The following is a 21,899-nucleotide window of genomic DNA, read 5'->3' on the forward strand; positions in this document are numbered from 1 at the left end:
CTTTTCTCCCCAGTCACAGCAAGCCAAAGCAAGGGAAATAAATGAAATGATAGAACATAGAGTAGAATTGATTCTAAAAGATACAGTGTCATAAAAACAAAGGTGAAGGCAAAAGCCATGAGATCAAGTATACAAATAATAGAGCAGTACAAAACATCTCGCGTTACTCAATAGCTCCGCATTCATGTTGAAGAAGAGTGAAAATCTGAGGGATTCAGAGGAAATTCTTTGAAGTGGAAGAGTGAATGGTAAAGTTGTTTACTATAAGCAATTCACGAAAGGAAAGCACAAAACTACTAAAACAATATAAACCCCACTATGAGCCCTTTGGTCCTGGTGATAAACCCATAGCCTTCACGTGACCTTCATGTGTTTCCAAAAATACAGGATCAGCTAAAAATGCCAGTTCTGGCACTACCAAATCTACGAAGCTAAGGAAACCCAGGTGACAGTTTCCATCCATGCTTGATTGATCCATCTATTGGTTTTCAAGTGAGAGTTCAAGAGAAGGCAAAGAGTCGCAGCCTTTGCTGCATAATCCCGTAATTCGTAATGCAGTTTCAGCACAATTGTCCTACAAAGCACATGTTCCACGCTACTGAAGAGTGCTACTGTCTTGAAATGTTTAGCCTGCAAAATCAAAGTGTTTAAATTCTTCTTCACCTTTCATTCAGTATCACAATTAACTCCACCATCTGCCATCTTCAAAAGGCTGGCAGTATGTCATACTGATACGCCTCTTGACAGTTTTGGAAGTGGAAAATCAGCTGCATTCCTGAACTGTCAGTTCCTCCGTTTACTTTTTTTTTTTTAAATTTTTTAACATGAGAGTAGCAGGAGTTCGGGTTTTTCTTCTCATCTATAGTAAAAAACATTTTCATCCTTAACTATTTCACAAAAATTATTTGCTTGTGAATATTTCTAAAAGCACAGCATGATTCCTGAGGTTTTGTGAGACCAAGTATATCAGGTGAAGTGTCCTCCTTGGGAGAGAGCCATTGTCTTTTGTAGATAAAATATCCTACTTTGTTTTATCCTATAGCATCACATTTATTTTGCAAAAAGACTGTGTAAGATTACATCTTATCACAAACTGCTATCACTCATTAGAAAATGATCCTATTAAGAAATATGTTTATAAAGTAATCTTCCATCTCTTCTCTGTCTTCGAGATAACAGTAACATTGAAGTATTGATGGTTTGATGCCAAATAATTTTCCTTCTATACTAACCCTGTCTATTTATTTTATCTACATACAGAGAAATTTGTTTAAATGCAAATCACTTGTTTCATGAAAGAAAAGAGCAATTTCAAAGCTTTGCAGGCACTTTTGTATTAACCACTCTTTGTTTAAACAATTTCTTTAAGTGAAGAACATCATTGTTTCCAATCTGTTTTGCTTCCTCCATGCATATCATCTTGTTTAATCTCAGTCCAGACAAAATGGAATGATGTAACTTTAAAGGGAAGATTTTTTAAGAGGAAGGGAAGGTTATATACTTTTCCCAATTGCTGTATCTACCAACTGGCAATATAGTTTGTACTGCTGGGTTCCTAACAGATGCTTCTTCTTGAACAACCGTATCTAGAAAATGCCCTTTTATCTCCTTTGAGTTAAGACAGGATGCCAAATCTTTTTTAGATACAGGGCTAGCCGCTGTCACCCATGCTTGTTATCATAAGGCAATGCTGCTGTGGTGATGCACTTGAAAGCAGCATTTGGTGCAGAAATAGAGTTGTCTCCTTTTTAAAGCACGATAAGAATATAGGAACACAGGACAAATGTGTTGGATCATATCAAAAGCCTTTTTAACCTAAGCCTGACAATGGCTGACAATAGATGTTTTGTGTTAAAGAACAGGAGTGACTTACATATAGAATGATCCACTCATTTGTAATTCAAGCAGTAAGTATTTTAGATGACAGAAATACTGTGTTTATTATGTTTTAATGCACCAAAGATGAGCTGTGGGAATTTGAATTTCCTGACAGTATCAATGTATTGCTGACCAGGGAATTTCAGCTATGAAACCTTAATTAATGTCAATCATCAGTGTTCATCAGTATCAATAACTTATTTTGATCCTTGTATTTTCCAATGAAAAATCTGTATTTTGTACATTTCATTATAAAATAATAATATATTTCACACTCACATGGACATTTTGATTCATTTTGTCCCGAGAGTCTTCTGTCATAATAATCCCGTTGCTTCATCCAACACAATTCTTCATCACTCATTCTCATTCCACCTTATTTTTTTCCATAGAGTAAATAGAATTAAAGATCAGAAAAGCACTGGTAAACTTTAAAACAAGTCACCTAGGACCCCCTGACAGTCCTCCTGGGGCACCTCAGTCCTGGCTACGAGACCCTGCTCCATGGAGAGTACCTGTGATAAAATCAAAGAATCATAGAATAGTTTGTGTTGGAAGGGACATTTAAAGCCCACCCAGTCCAACCCCCCTGCAACGAGCAGGGACATCTTCAACTAGATCAGGTTGCTCAGAGCCCCATCCAACCTGACCTAGAATGTTTCCAGGGATGGGGCACCTGCCACTTCACTGGGCAACCTGGGTCAGTGTTTCACCACCCTCATTTTAAAAGCATTCTTCCTTATACCTAGTCTAAATCTTCCCTCTTTTATTTCAAAGCCATTACCCCTTGTCCTATCACAACAGGCCCTGCTAAAAAGTCTGTGTCCATCTTTCCTGTAGGCCCCCTTTAGGTACTGGAAGGGGCTCTAAGGTCTCTCCTGTCCTCATAGCAGAGGTGCTGCAGCCGTCTGATCATCTTTGTGGCCTCCTCTGGACTCTCTCCAACAGGTTCCATGTCTTTCCTGAGCTGAGGACTCCAGAGCTGGACGCAGTACTCCAGGTGGGGTGTCACCGTTACTCCTGGCCCCAGGGAGCAGCCACCTCTGTGGTGCCCTAACACACCATATCAAGAGTAAAACATGCTTTTTGATATAATATGGAAAAAAGTGGGTGTTAGCAGTCTATTTCAACAAAGATCCAAAAGCAGCAGCAACCTGTCATGCTATGTAGCTGATAGATTTGCTTAACAGACCTAAATCACTGTATTTGTCTTGGATTCACAGCTAATGAAAGGGTGCAGCATGCTGCGAGCCATGGAGCTTAAGCTCCATTAACTAATCAATTTATAACTCTCTGAATTAAAAAAAAAGGAGAGTGAAGCAGTGGTCAACACAATATCATGCTTCTACAATTTCAGAGGCAGCAGTACTTCAAAGCACAGGTTTTTAACACCAGCATGAAAACTGGACTACAAAGGAGACGCCAAATATGACTTTGCTAAGGGAAAATGGCAATGAAACAGGCCAATGAATGTCTTGAAGAACTAACGTGCTCTGGAAGTATAAAGCACGGAAATAAATAAATTAATAATTGTTGTTATCAATTAGATGTTGCAGGTACAGCCCAGCAAACGGCATGTCTCTGATGCTTTGCAGTCGGAGAGATATCCTTTTTATGTCTTAAAAAAGGGGAGAGAAAAGTGGCTTTGTGCCATATCGCAAACATATTTTTCCCTGAGCTACTTGATATATCTACAGACACAGTTCAATATTGTGCAGGTATGTCACTGTAGTCTGAAAAAGCAGTAGCGTAGCACCGTTCCCAGGTTAATTAGCTGTGCCCTTCAGCAAGGATTAGAAAAGATTTGAAAGCATCTAAAGCCAGGGAGGATTCAAGAAAAGCAAATAGCCCAACTTCTGTGACAGACACTATTGCCAGGGATTCGAGTCAATCGGAATCTGTGTCAGCTGCATTGATAGGCCTTCATGTAAGTCATTTTATTTTAGGTAAACATTTACAAATGAACTTTTTGTATTTGTAGCGTCATTTGGGAAAAGAAAAAAAGGAATATCTTGCCAGCAATATTGTTATCTGAAATCTACAGAAACATTTAGACCTTTCAAACTAAATGTCAAGTTGTTCCTATTCAGTCAAATTCTTGCAAATTTAAGCTAATTAGCATACCCACTTTCCAAGTCAAACCAGGCCCTTATGCTTTGCTTAAGTGGTATTAATACGTGAATATATTCTGATTGACACAGCCCATCATTTCATGCCCGTAGGAAAAAAAGGGGAAGTTATGAACCCAAAGGATTTTTTTACTCTGTGCAACAAAATTCTTCATGGACATAAATGTAACTTTACTATGATAATTTTTAACACATAATTATGTTATTTTCCTAAGCTGGCCAGGAAGCATGATCCAGCTGAAATGACTGTAAGAGAAGGGACACAAATGACTAGGAAGGAATACTCAAATAGTAGCTACTGTTTTTTAACCACAAGACTGGAACAACAGGTCCATAAAAGGTGGAGACCTGAGTTATAGAAAATGGAAATTTAATTCTTTATTGTTTTCTAATGTCAGTCATCTCCCTGTTACATCTCTATGCTGCAGAGATGGCCCCCTTAAATGTTGAGCCTTGTGCTCCGGTTAAAGCATTTTTCTCTGGGTTCTTGAAATGGAGAACTCTCTGACTAAACTCAGGCAGTGGGTAAGCAGGTGTGACGCCATGAAAGCTTGCCCTGATTTTGCGTCACTTTATAGGTGCTACACTGGCAAAGCAGTACATGGAACACAAGATTAAAATCAAGTAATATTTTAGAGGTATTAACTTGATACAGCTAAAATTGTACAAAGGGGAACGCTTATCTTCAGCATTAAAAAAATATTTGCCTGGGGAACATTTTACTGTCGAGGCCATATATTTCTGATGTTAAAGAATTTGAAAATGCTATCTCAACAAACAGGGTCACAGCCTGGGCTGGCAGAGGCCCATCCTAAATCTCATCAAGAATAATAATCTGGATTTGGTATAAAAAAGCAAAATTTTTCTGTTAGTCAACAATATGGCTGGATCATTACTAGTTGCCAAAAGATTCCTTCAGTTTAGTAAAAATATCACAAGACTGTTATAAGTCACACTATTTGTACTTACAGTCTCATTTTGAACCTACAGAATCTATTAATTTCAAATAAATATGTTGAAAAGTTTCAAATTATTCTTAAATGAAGGAGTTGAACCAAATGGTCTAATCATTTAAATAACAGGAGAATGTAGCTTGCTTGTGCTGGCATAGTAAGAGTGGAGATGAGCAAGTCTTTGGAAAATAAGTCTGCTTTGATATTTTTAGAAAATGTCATTTAACCAGGATACAGTACTCTATTTTTGAAATCTTTTCTATGACAAACCCTGGCAAAACACTAGATTAAAGTCAGATCGTGTGCCTGGAAAACCAGGCACCAGCTGGGTGGCCAGCCAGTGGCCTTTTCAGATTCTTCAAGGCAGACACTGCATCTTACAGCACGGCGCCAGCTGGGTAAGTGTCCAAAGCCAAAATACTCAAATATCTTTGCCTCGCTGTCAGTGTTGAAAGTGTCCTCAGTAGCCACTTGCACTTGTATCCATGGCTCACAAGAAAGAGTTTAAATTATTTAGATAGAAAACCATGCTTCCAGCTCCCAAATTATCTATTTTAAGTACTTGGAGAGATTTAGATAAAATATATTGATAATATTCTGTGCAATTACAAAAATAATTGCACTGACAAAATTAATTGTCATATAAAGTTTTTCTTTTTGTTAGGCAACTCCAACTACTAGCTCTTAAAGCATTTTTTTCTCTTTGTGATAGGGTGACTTCAACTATTGAGACCATGGACTGAAGTATTGCCAAGGAGCCTCTCCAGAGAAACACCCAACTTTTGCATGTATACTAATTTGAAATTAAATTTTTAATCTGAAGAGTTCTTTTTGGACATTTTATTTGTGTTCTGTTTGGAGATTTGGAGTTGAAACAAAGGATTCATATCAGATTTCTAAAATCTGTCCCTGATAGCTCTTACCACAGAATTTATTTAAGCATTTGAATGAATGTAAAAGAAGTCCAGGCTAAATATCCTCCAGTTAAATTAAATAAAGCACTTGAATAAAGCAAGATTTCCAAAGAAACTCTGAGCCTAGGGAGACAAAAGTATAGCAAACGGGAAACTAGGAAGTTATAAAATCACCAAAGGATCCCTTTTTCTTGAGATCAAAACCATAAAGATAGCAAAAATGTGAGTCAAAATTCCTGAAAAGCTTTGATGCCAGCAGTATTTTAGTAGCAAAAGAATTAACTTTTACATTCTAGTATGTATATTAGAATTATAAGCAGGACAATGTCCCACCAGAAAAGTTCATCAAAGCAACTGTATTAGCAACCAGTTTATGTGACTATTTGCAATAAATTAATATATTTTTAAATTAATATTTTTTCTGTCACTTTTTTTCATGGCTGAAAATGATACATATTTTTGTTTAAGTCTGAAATCATGTAATTTATAATTTTAGGGAAAAAAGCTTTCAACATAGCTTTCAGACTAAACTATTTTTAGTCCTAGCATTTTCTGTGAATAAGTAAAAATATGAAAATGAATTGTGCTGTGAAAAACCACTAAAACAGCTTTTTCCCTAGGAGATTATAAATATCTGTATGTATGGGCAGAGCATTCAGTTTACATGAATAATGTTCTACTAAGTTGCATGATCATGTAGGGTGAGAAAGTAGCAATACAACAAAACTGGTGAGCTATACAAAAGTTGTAAAACCTTTCTTAGAAAGATACATGATTGTAGAAATGTAGACATTTATTAAAAGCATATGATGCAGAAATGTGGAGAATGTGACACTTCATCAGTAAAATGTGCAGGAAGCATTCAACATAAGAAACAGTGTGTGTTTTAGTTTAGAATGCAAAATGAATTTATAAATAATAGATGGAACTAGTATTAATAGTTTTACAGATAGGTGAACGAAATCAGTATTTTTTTCTAACTCTCAAATTAATTTAAGACAGCTGCATGATTACTCCCCTTTATCAAAGAGTTAAGAAAATGTTAAATGGGTAGCTTATGTGATGAAAAGTTATTATCCCGAGATTAGCCTTGGAGGAACTATGAGCTTGGTGCTGCAGGTGTGAGTAAGGATGCCCGCAGCCAGCCCCTCTTACTCCTCTCTGCTGCAGCAGCTGCTTACGCGCTGCAGCACCATCTCCAGACTCACATCACCCGTCCCAAATAAAAGAGGGAACTGGCACCAAGTTCAAAGTGAGCGAGGAGGTGGAATACGAGCTGAGTCAAGCTGCGGGAGCCCTGGTCTCGGCTAAACCCAGGGAGAAGTTTTTGAGATACATTTATGTTTTACTTTAGTCTCCCCAATAATAAAAAGCAGACCCAAGAAGGCATGAGGACTGGAAGCTGAATCCACCCTGAAAACAAAGTGAAATAGTCACTAAAATCATCGAGCTCTTCCAGACAGAAGGCACAGTGCTCTTCCTACAGGGACTGTGAAATGAGGGTCAAGTTCTTAACAGGTTTCTCGTCTGTCTCACCTTTTCACAGCACTGGCTCACAGTGCTAACCACCTACCGAGAGGTTTTGTAGCCAAAGATGTCTGCTGCCGCTGCTACTGCACTGAACTTAGAAATAAAAACACAACAACTCAAACTACAGGAGATGTTTTTCTTCAGAGAAAACCTTTGTACTGAAGCTGGTGGACTGAATTCAACTGGGAAACTAACAGAAGCTTAGGAACAAAAATAGTAAAACTCAGTGACACGGGAAATTGCTGATGGACGTGTAGTGGGACTTCAAGGGCAAGGTTTGGTCATGGTCGTATCTGTGTTAAAAGAGTCTTGGCTCCTATTTTAGGTTTGGGAATTTTGATACTTGTAGCCATTAGGGAGCATTTATAATCATTCTTATAGGCAAAACACAAGCCTCATTAATAGAAGAGCTAAAAATGCAGGTTTCTCTCACGTTGAAGAGTCTGTGAAAGAGAAGACAGACTCCTCATGGAGACCTGGGGGAAAAAAAAAAAAGCTGTTACAAGGACTTGGAGAACACAGGTCCTAAGGAAACACTCAGTAGTTTGGCTGTCATCAGAAGATAGAGGGCATTTAAAGGATTGCTCTAACTGTTGAAGACCCCTGAAACAAGGAAAGATGAAAAGACTATTTCTAGATTTTATTAGCAGGACTGTGGATGGTCTTTGTTGGCTGAAGAACACAATATCAAGACTGTCCTTCTCTCGCAGAGAACACAAGGACTATGTCTGGCTGCAGAGCTGTTGGGACACCGGGCAGAAGGGAGGAAACAGTGCGGGTCAGGAGGAAGAAGGCAAGGAGGAGCTGCAGGTGGCAGGGGGCTTCTGACAGCTATTGGTATAAACAAGGCTTCTGGATGGCAGGTCTTTATTTTGGAGCTGAGGTCATGCAATTTGTGACTACAGGAGAGTGAGAGAGAAATGAAAGCTGACTCTGAAACACAGCTCCAGAGCTTTCCAGTTCTTGGTAATTAGTTAATACCTACCTCTGCTTGATCAGAGCACGTATTGTCACTATTTAAATTTGTTTCAGGTTGTCCAAGTGCATTTTTAAGAGAAAAGGAAAACATGATGTTGTTTGCTTCCCAAGCTCTTTAAAAATAAAGCTACCATTGCGTGTAAGAGAGAGCAGAGCTGTGCAGAACGGAAAGAGCAAAGGGAGAGTCCTGACAAATGAATTACGGGAGGAAAGCTGGTTGCTAATGCAAAAGCTCCTCGTTAAAAGCAAAGAGCGTGCTGCTGGGATGTACTGGAAACCACAACAGGACATATCAGCATCATCTTCTTGGTATCTTTAAACGTCAAAGCAAGTTAATTTGGGGAGACAGGCTGAAGGGAAGAGACCTTTTTATTCTGCATCCTTCTTTTGTATTAGTGCTTTACTTGTGTCAGTGTATTACTACAGAGAGGATCAAAAACTTCCAGCTCTACATTTAAACCCGGTGTTTCATCCACCAGTCATTCACAGACTTACCAAGGCAGTGTAGGAAGCTTCATGTATTAAATTCTCTGAAGTAAACACGGTGAAGGCTGCAGTGAGTGTTTTGATGTTAGGTTAGTCTGGCAGGTATTAGCGGCCTACATGAATTTTCTTTTTCTAGCTTTCAGATTATTATATCTCTTTTTCAGTTCACAATATTAAGGCAACTAAAAATTTGGCTCTAGTCACACACTGGGAATATCTCTGTAGTCACTGCACAGCCAGTCCTCTAAGCAAATATTTAGTCTAACTAAACATCGTGAATGAAGCGGCTATCAGAGTATAAAGTAGGAGCATAATCTCTGAGGTTTTAACCAAGGCATTAGAAAGACCTAATAATAGCAGGGCTTTGCAGAGATGCTAAGATAAAGAAAAAGCCATCTTGAGAATGCCTTCAAGAAAAGCTTTGCCTGTCACCAGTCACTTGACAACATGAAAGACAAGCTTGGAACAAAAATCACACAGAAAAATGAAGACGGCATAATAATCATTGTTATAATTTTATGAATCTGACATTCTCCTTACCAGCACATCCTGAGTGACCCCATCAGATATCTCTGCAAGGCAAAATGACTCTTTTAATATTTAAGCCCATGTTCAAATGTTTCTGTAAGGCAAATTTTACCATGGGATGATGGAGAAGAAGATGATGGTGATGAAGCGCAAAAGAATAAAATGTCTTTTCTCAGTGTAATACTTCTCCACATCATGGCCTAGGTTGCACCCCAGTGCTCTCCTGTACACTTGAACTTGAGCTTGTCTCTCCTCTACCACAAGAGTGATTGTCCCTCAATGGCAACACAAGTCCCATTTGCAGTGTTGCTGGACTGTTCTCTTCAAATAATAAATGTTACACAGAATACACAGACCAAGTTCCCTGAATGCAGTAGGAAAATCAACGGGCAATTTTGTTTCAAAGCCTACTTTCCAGCCAGCAAATAATGAATAACAAGGGAATCTGGTATCAATAGTTTGTAAGTTTTATTGCTGTTGTCAAGTTTCCCATTATTATTGTTTTTTTCCAGAGTAATATGGTTTACCTAATGTAGTGAGAAGCAGATGGCTTATTGCTTATAAGTGGTTATATGATTCTTGCAGAGGAAGTATATTGAACACTTTTTCTTTTTTTTATCAAACAAATATTTTCCATTTATTTATTAGAAGAAGGGGAAAGGCAAATATAAATTATATTGTGTACAAATGAATATGGATATATTGACAGGAAATGAAACATATAGTAATAAATATTCTAATATTTTGTCTTCTTAAATGAAAAGAAGCTAGAGTTAACAGCCACTCAAATTTTAAAATTCATAAATGCAAAGATTTTAGGGCCAAAAAGCAGAGTTCTGAAAATGTAGTCTGATCTACGTAATACCTACATAATACAGGCCATTGAGACACATGTAATAATTTTGGAGTCACACTGACAATTTCTGTTAAGCTGGAACATATTTTGGAAAGAGATTGTCCAGTTTTGCCTTCAGAAATTTTCATGTTGACCCTGTTGATACTAGAAGCCCTGTTATTTGGAAAACTGAATTGAGAGGGAATCCATTCTGAGCATAGAATTGTCTGCCCAATGCAACAGGATCACCTCTGAAGGTAACAAGTTGCATGTGAGACTCAAACAGACTTGCTGCAAGATATTTTCCTGTTTCTCCCTAATGTAGTTACACAGTTCAGTCAATTCTAAATTTAGCAGAACATTATAGTTATTCCCAGAAGAATCCTGTGTAGAAAAATGATAACAAAAGACCTTTCTGCAGTTTTTCCCTGTTTACAAAACTGATGATGTCAAACTGAAGAGAGATTATGCAGATGAGGCACCTATATTACCAATCCTCTCTGTTTTCCAGCAGCTCAAAAATAAGCCTTACCCAAATACCTGTATGCTCATGAAGTTTACTCTTCTGCAGGGAGGAAGCTGTGCCTAGTTCTGGTGGCACGAGTCTCTGTGTGAAAGCATCCTTTTCCTTGGCACGGTAGAAGCATATTTGACAGGCACTTCTTCAAGGTACTTTCTTCTTGTATCTATGCTTTGAAGACTGTCACAGTGATTCACAGGTTTGAGTGTGCCCTCTTATTTGGAGCTGTTGGAAAGACTGTAAACATGTTGGCAATATTAGCAAGCAGACTGAAAACAGACAGTCCTGCTTCCCTTAATGTGAAAATATTTCAATATTCTCTGCTCAGAAAACATTTGCAATCCCAGTCAAAGCAACACCTAGTTCATCTTCTATGGAAAAAAATTATTCCAGTTGTAGCTTTACAGTGTCGTCACTGAAGTCAGTGGGTTTATATTAAAGAAGGACTATATTCTTTATGTTAATTTTTTATTGGTTTAGATACCTTTGACATAAACACACGAGGGTACATTTTGAACTCTGAATATGACTGCAAGAAGTGATCATTTTTTTCCCCGAGATATGTAATCTAGAGAATCCATCTTATATAAACCACTATTGATGTCAAGGAATTGTAACATGCCTAAAGGGCAATTTCTGAAAAAAGTAGATATTACGATAAAAGTGATGGCAAGATAGGATGAAATTTGCACTGCCTCTGTCCATACGATACATGTTTTGTGGCTAAATAGAGGACTTCAGTCTCAAGAGATGTCAGAACAGGAGCTTTTGTGAACACTAAAATATCCTAAGAAAAAAGCACTGCACAAAACCACTCATCAACGTCAAGACATATTTTTAAGCAAGCGATTATGAAATAATTCCTCTGTAATCCTAAAATACTGAAAATTTCTTGCATTTTTGCAATGTTAGCCCTGATATCCAAATGATTTGTTAAGGGTGTTTTAATACCAAATTAATGTAAGATGTCATATATTATCACTAACACACAGTAATAAAATGGTTATATCACCTAATGGAGCATGAAAAATATAAATTTCTAATGAAGCTCTGTGTAAAAATGGGAATACTAATACACTACCTCAGACTGAATATCAGAGACTGCAGTGGGTTTCTGTGGGAAAAAACAAAACAAAACAAACAAACAAAAATACTATAAATTTTTATACCAATAATCAGCAGCAGAAATTAACTGCTTGCTTCCAATTTTATAAAGCAAAAAGTTTTTCCTTTTGAAGTTCAAAATTTTCATGAACTTCACCTTGCTGAGAGTCAACACAGGCGAAGTCCCACGGGAATGCTTCCACCCATCATTACAGCTTCATCAACGGAGAAAAATCTTGCAGGCGAGAGAAACCACTGGCTGCCTTACGAAGGGCCCGTTGTGCGGGCTCTGTGCTCACCCGTGCGGGCTCCCGGCCCGCAGAGCTGAGCTCTGAGAGCGGTGCCAGTAGATGGCACTCCAGAATGGGTAACAGCATCACTCGGGGCTCTGCGGGCCTGGCTCTGTGCAGCAAATGTCCTCCACTGGCAGCCCCGGACAGTGGTGTCCCAATCAAAACACCTGGAGAAAGAAGAACAAGGGCTAATGCCTCCATAGGGTGAAAATACCTCCCAGCACCAGCTAGGGCATATGTTGGAGAGGATTCAATATATGCTCACTAAGCACACCCAACTTATTTTAGAAGTCAATTCTAAAGAAGTAGGACAGATCTATCACCCAGCACTTGTTGGAAGTTGGGAGTGATCTTACTCTTCCCTTACAGCTCTTGTATGGGCTGCTCAGGGCACAGGAACCCTCCTCCCGCTCTTCTGAACTTATGTGAGGGCAGTCAAAATCCAACCCTTCAGCTTGTAAACTCAGGGTTAAGTAAGGCAAAGGTTTATGATTAAATAGAAATGTCTGTCGATCCCTATCACAAATGTAAGCTGTTTTTGTACCTCGTAGCACAAACTTCATTGCTCATACAAATTAGCCAAAGGCAGTTTTCTTGCCCTCCATCTTTGAAACACAAGTCTCGAGGGCTACGATGCAAAGGAGAGATTGCGTGAAAGCAGCATCAGGCAGAACCTCAGTTAGGACAAAACTGATCAAAACTAGTAATTCAGCTACATTTTGTTTTTTAAAAAAGTTCTTTTCCACAGAAAGCAGCTGTATAATACATGAATATTACATGATAAAAAACTTCAATGATAATGGAGAGTTCAACAGTCCTTTCCTTGGAGATTTTGCTTATGCTTCCGTTAATAATATAAATCATAAATGTCTTAAGTTAAAACATTACATACTATTTTTTCAGGGAATTCATTACTTATTTAACCTGAAACTGCATGCTTATGTTCTCCGTAATGGCTATCAAATGCAATGTCAAGAGATTCTTAAACTAAACTAACCTGCATGTAAAGGACTTAGTTCACAACATATGGTTATTTCTTCATCAAAGAATACAAGAATAATTGTTACCAAACTGCAAGAAATATATGATTGCCCTAAGTGTCATACTAACTATGTTACCAGGTTTGAGCATCATCATTAATCAGAAAGTTATCACTGGCCACGAAATACACAAGAACATTTAGCTGCCTCCCACGGTGACCATGAAAATACAGAGAATGATGGTTTAATTAGTAATCCCAGAGATACCAGGCAGTGCTCAAAAGCTGAAGAACAACCAGCATTATTGCTGTGAAGAAGGAGGGATTCAAAACCTTTCAACCAGTCTTTTCAGCCCTAGGCCTCTGCTGTCAAAGATGATAGCAGTGATTATGGCCTGAAATTACCAGATTATTTTATATAGGCCTTTGACAACAACACTGCATCACACAGTGAAAGGTCTGTTTCTCTTCTCTGTTTCAAATGCCTTACTTTGCTCCGATGCCTACACAGACTTCACTCAGAAAGTATTTCTCATTTACATGACCTAGATAGAATAGTAGTGAGAAACATGTTCCTTGATCTTTTTTGCTGTTGATTTGCTATATTCAGCCTGGAAGAAAAACATAATCATGGGAATGCATTGTTTCTTTTATGTCGGTGTTAGGAAGCAATGCAAGGTAGATCAGGGGATCCAGGCAGAAGCCTTGCAATAAATGGACAGAAAAACATATGGAATAGCTTTAGGGATTACACAGTTTTGCTTATTTTTTAAAAAAGTTTCTTGTTTAGTGAGTTCAAACTTGATTTTACAACAGTGCCCTATAGCTGACAATAAATGTAAGCCAGGTGATTTAACTCTAGCACAGCTATGTTTAGAACTGTGTCAGTAATAAGGACCACAGCTCAGTGCAATGGGTGGCTCATTCCATGATTACTCATTTCAGAGTCATTACCTCAGCTGGCATATTGGACAACCTATATTAAAAAGTGTTATGAACTGAGTTGAACTGTGGTTACAGAAATAGTCTGAACGCATCTTGACTCCATTTGGCTGTAGGTATTGCTCAGTTGTACCCATTGCTGTGGTCAGTCGCAGGTTCCTTTTCTGATCTAGACGAGGTTTCCCATGTTCCTGTGATATTCTCGTATGACAGGGTGGGAGAAATACATCTTTCTTGAAATAACAAAGCAAGAAGCAGAGGAAATACTCAGGTACCATCTTCCATGGACTGCAATGATGAACATACCCATGAGATAAGTTAAAGGAACATTTGTCTGGGTTTAGAACGATTCATGACAAACTATGGCTATGCACACTGATCTGTGCAACGGATAATGAAGCTGAATAAATCATCTGCTCAAGAAGGAGAGTTACTGTTTTTAACAACTTTTAAATATTTATTTCAAGAAGCAGTACAAAAATAGATGCATTGTCCAAAAGGTTGTAGGATCCCAAAATAAAGAGAAAATGTGATCAGTAATAATAAAGAAAAGCATAGGAGATTATCTAATAGTCAAGATCTTTCAGAAAAATTATAGTTACTGCCTGAACTAACACCATGGTGGTGAATAACACTATGAATAAATGAAACTGCAAACCATCTTCGTGGTGAGGAGCCTCTGTAACAGGACATCAAAAAGTTTTTGAAAATTCCCATTCTGAAAATGGAAGTACTGATTTCAAAATAGTAGTTTTGGGCTTATTTTGTCATCCAGGGACAATTAAAATGAATGCAAGAACACCCACTTACATTGATGGGCTTTGAATTCAGGCTCCATCCTCTTTCAAAAATATGTCAAAATATTTTCTAAAAAGTCTGCCCAGTCAAGCAGGGGTAGGAAATGTGACAAAAGGACATTGACAGAACGTCTGTCAAATTACAGGAATTAGGGAAATGGTCCAAACAATCATGAATGAAGATTATTACATGTAATTGTGTCCAAATACTAAATTCATACACAACATAGCTTATCTCAAATTTTTCCATGTTTGTATTGAACTTAAAAGAATTTATGAGAGGTGATAATTTTGTGAAAATAATTTTAAGAAAGCATAGCCTCAAAAAAATCAGCTTGTACAGTTTCCAATAGCTAACAGAAATATTTATTCTGAGTATCTCAATTCTAGTCCACTATTGCCCAAAAGGAGAAGTACTGAGTATTTGAAGTCTTTGTCATTATTATGTCCATTGTAAACAGCTATTTAGACAGAACTAAAGCTACTAAAAGTGGTCTCCCAAAACTCACAGAGGAAGCTGACATGCTGTTCAGCTGGAAACAGCCTTCTTGAAAGAGAATTGATGTGAATCCTTTTGTAAAGGAGATCTGTGCTCTGAGCACTCAAAATACATCGTAGAATACTAATCACACTACTTCCCAAAGCAGTAGAAAAATAAAAAAGGATAGAGTGCATCACTGAACTGAGAATGGTACCTCTCTTTGGAGACATTTCAGGGGGGAAAAAAAGAATGCCTGTCTGCATCCTTAGCTATATAGACTTAAAGAAGAACCCTGAAATGGTATAGCATAAATATTCCATTTGTATTTTATGTTCTCCCATATGAGAAAGAAAGGACAGATAAAGGACAGATAAGGCTTGGGTAAATTAGCACAGCTCTAGTGGAGTAAGGGAGACCTGGTAACAGTGTCATCTCCTTACCCTAATGTGCTGGTGGAACTTGGAGCAGTGCAGGAAGAAAAGGCACAGATGAAAGATTTCTGAAAAGAAAGGTGAAATTGCTTGTTCTGATTTTTTTTTTTTTTTGAATCTGAGTTTCTCCCCCTAAAATAAAATAGTGGGGCGGCATAATCTCAGACAGTGGATCAAACAGAAACCACAAACCTCTTCAACCACATGATGCAGAACTTGTGCTACATGATGTGCAAAGAGTCACAAAAGGGTCCAAAAAGCACTACTTAGGACATCTCATTAAAATGTTTAACCTTCATGTTATGGAAGGGTAGTAAACCTCAGTATTAGGAATATTTAGAACATTTTTCCCCCTCCCTAACAAAAGGTAGAGATCGACTAATGGTCCCAGTGCTTTGAATCAAAATTCTTGCTACACATGTCTACATTAAAGTGCTGTAGCAGTAAAAAATGACTCTTTGATGCTGTCATTCTTTCTCTATAAAATGAGAAGCTCATAGGACGAAATATATGGGCTCTGAATTTGGCCAGAATAAAGAGTTTTCTTCCAATAGTTTTTTTCTTGAGTAAGACTTTTTATACTGTGCTTGACATTCTGAATTACATGATTATATAGTATAAGACTCCAGCAACATTTTGTATTGTAAAGATGGAGATGCTCAGCATTTTGCCAGATGCCAAGTGATGTTCTGATATTTCTATCTTCTCTTTAAACTGAGTGGCAGTCAGCATATTCACAATGAAGCCAAGACAATCTGCTATCAAGTTACAGTAGTGATATTTTCCCTGATGAAGATCCCAGAGCTTGTTGGAATAAAGCTCCTTAAAACTCAGTGTCTGGAACAGCTCCAGCTTGAATTGCTCTCTGTGTAATATAATTTTATATTTGTGCCAGTCTAATAAGTAGATCACTGGGTAGAGGCTTTTGTAAGTAAGTCTATACGTACTGCACCATTTCCTGGCTCTGTGCTCCAGTGTGTTGCAGGCTGTGTGCAGTGGGGGAGGTGCCAGAGCTGATCAAGCAGTGTAATTTTATACATTACTGAATCAGTGCAGGAGAAACCTGGAGGGACAAAGCATCATCTTCTCTTTGGACTGCACTGTAAAATCCTACAGCTCTCTTAGCCCAGCCATGCTCTGATACATTTTTTTCTCTCCTTTTTCTGATTTTGGTGTGAATGATAAAGTGATCTGATGATGGCTCTCGTTATGGAACCTATTAGCAAGTGGACGCCCAAGCAAGTAGTGGATTGGATGAAAGGTATGATCATTTATTACCATGTATTGTCTGTACTTTGGATCCTTGCGATTTACATATCTGCTCTTGTATCCTTTGTTTTGGGAAGAGTTTATTCAGTTTTAGTAATCTGTATGCTGCTTTGCACAGTAGTTTTTAAAGACACGACTGAGGAGAGAAGCTGTTTAAGCTGTGCAGCATGTTGTTGGGATTTCTGCCGAGAACTGAGTAGGGATCAAACGCATTTGTTGGTAAATGCAGCCATAAAGTGTTTGTGTCTCATGGTTCCATTATGCATCGCACAGTGTAACATTATTATGTTTGGTTGCTTTAAATTTGCCCTGATTAGGTCTGTTTTGCTCATATCAGGTGATGTGATGCAGTGGCTGTGCAGCACTCGCGTGTAGTTTAGGGTACCACAAGGAGCATAAGGTGCCGGTGGCTGGACTGAGGAATTCAGCTCCTCTGGTGACATGTCCTGATTCGTTCAGGCTTCCCAGCCGCTCCCGCCGCCCTGGTGCTCAGCGCGCCCGCGCCCCCCCGCCCGCGCCGCCGGTACCCTGGACAGTGCAGCCCGCGCCGCGCCCGGGGCGCGCAGGGTACGCGCCGGGCTGAGCACGGCTTCGCCGGGGAAACTCTCCCCCGTAACTTGAGGGGAATGACGATTTCCCTGCACATTGGCAGTTTCACAACACTGCCATAAGCTGTGACATGTTTTGCCTCACAGTGCTCGGCTGTGCTGCAAACAGGCTGCGCTGGATGGGAGGGTGAAGAATTGGTCCTGACGATAAGTGTTTTAAATTCCTCCCGAGTGAGGAAAAATGCATTTCCACAGTCGGATGCATTAGTGCTGTTATATATTGCTTCTGATGAGCTGTAAATAATTTCCCCTACGAGGGATCTCCATTATATAAGGAGAAGAGGTGCAAATTTTGTTTGTACCTCACTCATGGAGATGATTTCTGTAATGTGATCACTGAACTTACTGGAGGGTCAAACTGGATGCCCACTATGATATCCTTAAAGCTTTCATAGTATTATTATTAATAAGGGAATGGGTTTGATTTCGTTTTGCTGAGACACGTCTCCATACTTAACTGAAATCGGGCTGTTTAGGTGCTCATCAGACATATTACAGTTATGAGCAAACTATTCTTTTACAAGCACACAGTATTATGAAGGTAATGGTATCTTAGGGAATGTATGTAGCTTGTTTCTCAGGTGTTTGTGAATTCAGGTTAATTGGGAGATCTTAAGCAGGTCATTGGGATGGATCCTGAAACCATTTCATAAAGGATTAATTCTTATACTCCAATGTCATTCCTTGAAATCAATTCCTACTGTACATGCATGATCCACACCTTTATTTTCCGTACATAAAAGACTTTAAAAATGAACAGATCGTTATGCTGTTTTAACTCATTACTTGACTCATAATGTAAATTAAATGTCAAGGTGTGTATAGTACTTGTTGCTAAATTTAAAAATACTTCCTGCTACTTTTTTATCCTTTTTGATGTAAACTAATTACATCTTGAGTAACATTAATCCATAACATGTGTAGTGCACACCATGGGAAGCAAGAAGGTCATACAAATAAAAGGTTTAAATGTTGCTTGACAGTTAAATTTCTATACAAAGACTGCATACTGCATCTGTAGGGATGTCTGGAGTAGACAGTATTGTCAGTTGCGTGCCTCTGTACTTAAGCATAAATAAGTATGATGCAATGAACACTGAAGTATTCACCAGACAGATAGGTATATTCCTTGGTAACGTGAGAGCTGCAGATCCACAAACAGTGAAGTTGTACATTTGTCCATTTTTACCATGCTAATATTGCAACTCCCCTTTTAATCCTGGTGCTTATCTTTATAAATGCATATTTCAATTGTAGCCAAAGGAAAGACCTAACACACACAAATGGAAGTATACCAGAATTAATTTAAAATTACTTGTAAATCTCTTCTTTTACAAAAAATTCTCGATTGTGGCCACTGTTTATCTGTAATTTACATATATTCTGTATGTCAGCTCCATTAGCTATGGTCATTCTGCTAAACAGCTATTAATGCATTAGAGAGGTCAAAGGTCTGCATAGGTAGTACTATTCAAGTGATAAGGTAGCTTTTACATATGTCTTCTATACTGAAGGATACACTTCTTTGGCAGCATTAAAAGATAAAGTAAAAACTTTTTAGAAAAAATACCACGCTATGAATGTGAAATATTACCTTTGCTATAGAAAGCAACATGTTAATAAACAGTATAACAAATATTGTAAGTGTAATACACCTTTTTTTGGCTTAAAATATGTAGTTGATTAGCTTTATTTGTAAAGGTTATAAATTATAATGTACTTCATAGGGAAATGAATTTATCATAATTACTTAAGCTATCATAACTTACTTTTAAAACTGTTAGCAAAGTACATGTTTTAAAATTAAGTATCAGTGAGTACCAGCAAAATCAAAAAATTGAAGAGAAGATGGAACAAAACCACCAAAATGATGTTAATAGTTTGAGACCTGGCTACCCAGAATGCATCCTGCTTACAGTGTGCTATTATCAGAAGCAGCTGTAGCCGAAGCCCCAACCAAGAGGAGACACCCTTCTGTTCTTTTCCTTAAGGAAATGTTACTTGCCAAAAAAGTAAAAATTGGTAGGCTTTAAGGAACATTATTATGACAAGTTGGCATTTTCTATTTATCCACAGTTCTTTTCTCAGGAACGCATTCAACTGGAATTCAACTTGGGAACTGCATCTGAATGTGTGGACAACCTGAAAAGGCCATGCAAGTCTTTAGAAATTGATTCTTGAGGCTTATAGAGGCTCTAGAAGCTAAACTATAGATGCCTTTGTGTTATAGAAATTCTTTAGAGTATACAAAAATATTTTGTAAAGTTTAGCAAATACACAGCAGAAGGCACTGTCATTAAAAATAAAATCTTCAAAGAAGCGGAAGACATTAATTGTGAAGATATTTTTAACAACAGTTATTCAGGTTTTTATCAAAATTTTCCAAAATGTTAACTTTCTAAATGGTTCTCACTTCAGAAAATGAGCCAGTATTTCTCCTGGCATGTACCCATTTCTTACAAAACTTAAATGTTTTCCTGGGGATATGTACTATGGACCCAAAAGGTATGTTACGAGAAAGAACTTTGCCATGCTAAAATTCCATTCTGCCACTGTTGGGAAAATAAATATTACACATAAAGTTTGCAAGTACATAAGAATCAGAGTAGTTTTCAAACTTGGTCTGGTTTTCCTCTGATTAAGTTTAACATATTAACATGAGTAAATGACAAACTACACTTCGTATTTAAATCTGCAATGCTTCTACCCGGAGACTTTGATTTCCTTTTGGCCTATGAAGTTCCTGTGAAACTCAGTGACACTTTGTAGTTGCAAACAGGTTATCAGAGTGAGCACTCCTGAACCAAAGTCCATCTATCTTCATATGCATGTATGCACTATGGAAGGTAATCCTGTACAGAATTTGAGGGGCTTGGGGGGCAGAGGGGAGGCATGATGCCTTATTTGCACTTAGAATTAATAGAAGCATGATAGTTTGTGTTTTCATTGTAAGTAGAATCTAAAATTTATTCTCTTTACTTTTACAAATAGCAGCATTTAAGATTTTGTACTTCCTAAATGAAGCCATTTGCAAGTAGGTTATTTAAAATGTGAACTCATTTACCGTGAAGTGACACCTGTGTCCAAATAAATACTAACTTTTCAAAACAATCCAATGAAATGAAATGAAATACAATGCAACGAAATACAGCTGTGACTTTCAGAGAATGGAATGTTATTAAACAGCTGAAAATTAAAATAGGAAGCCAGTTATTTCTTAAGTACCTGTAAGTAATAACTCCACATGGAGTCAGTTATTCACAGTCTTGGGGACTGACAGTAAGGTTTCTCTGCCAAAATAGCCTGCAGTGGAGGTTTCTCTCATAAAGAATGCTCAGCCTTAGATACTCATTTCACAACTGCAACCCATTTTTTCCTCTTTAAATCTAGAATTTCTCCACTCTCAACAGGAGATGCAGACATGAAAAAATAAAAATTAATTCAGTTGGTAAACTGATTAACTGTGCTGCACTGATCCTGTGCAGAATAATTATATGTTTAGCTGAAGGGTTTTCCTTAGCATGTAATTCCCTGATTTCAAGCTGGCTCATAAAAGAAAAAGGAAGGGAGGGAGGGGGGAGCTGGGAGCAGGGAAGCTGATGACGTGAGTGGACTTGTTAGCATTCATATCACGCAGGGCTCCGGCAAACCCCTTCTCAGTCTTCTCTTGCTTTTCATTAGATCACTACCTGTTCTGTAGCAATATGTCATAACCAGGGAGTCTCCTCTATTTACAGAACATAATATATAAAATCTTAGAGCATACTGGAAACACAGCTAAATATTATGATCTACTGCAAAAGCAGCCTTATAGGTACTCAGCTGGATGATACTTAGCTTTCTTGATCCCCCTTCATGACCTTAGACTCCCATAATGCAAGAATTCAACTTCACAACATACAATTTGAAACCTGATAGATAACTTAGGTCATATCTTATTTAGAAAAATGTAGGGTTTATAACATCTTTTCAGTTCTTTCTGAAGACAAATAGGTTTGGAAGAGAACGAAGAGCCACAAATAGAGATGCCCTCACAATTAGCAGTGAATTTTCAAGCAGTTCTAAAAGCAAAGTTTTCATCATTTTCTTTCTACTCTCACCAATTTCAAAATGGAAACAAATAATTTAGTGATGTGGCTCCCCCTCGGATCACCGTGTTCCACTAGTACCACATTTCCAGTTGTCGCTAGGAAGTCACTGAATCAGAATTGTCTGTAATTCCTCTTACAAGTTTCAGGCCGTAA

General features: G+C 38.0%; 1 protein-coding gene across 1 annotated transcript in view; it reads left to right on the top strand.

Moving 5' to 3' along the window:
* Window positions 1-15,936: 15,936 nt before the first annotated feature.
* LOC141464290 (connector enhancer of kinase suppressor of ras 2-like) overlaps window positions 15,937-21,899 on the top strand; it is a 213,283-nt gene continuing 207,320 nt past the window's right edge. The window contains exons 1-2 of the mRNA XM_074147092.1: window positions 15,937-16,088; window positions 16,966-17,039. Coding sequence (XP_074003193.1) covers window positions 16,063-16,088; window positions 16,966-17,039 — 100 coding nt within the window. The 5' untranslated portion in view covers window positions 15,937-16,062. The remainder of the gene's footprint in view (window positions 16,089-16,965; window positions 17,040-21,899) is intronic.

This window comes from Numenius arquata, chromosome 5, assembly GCF_964106895.1.
Source record: "Numenius arquata chromosome 5, bNumArq3.hap1.1, whole genome shotgun sequence".
Taxonomy (NCBI): Eukaryota; Metazoa; Chordata; class Aves; order Charadriiformes; family Scolopacidae; genus Numenius; species Numenius arquata.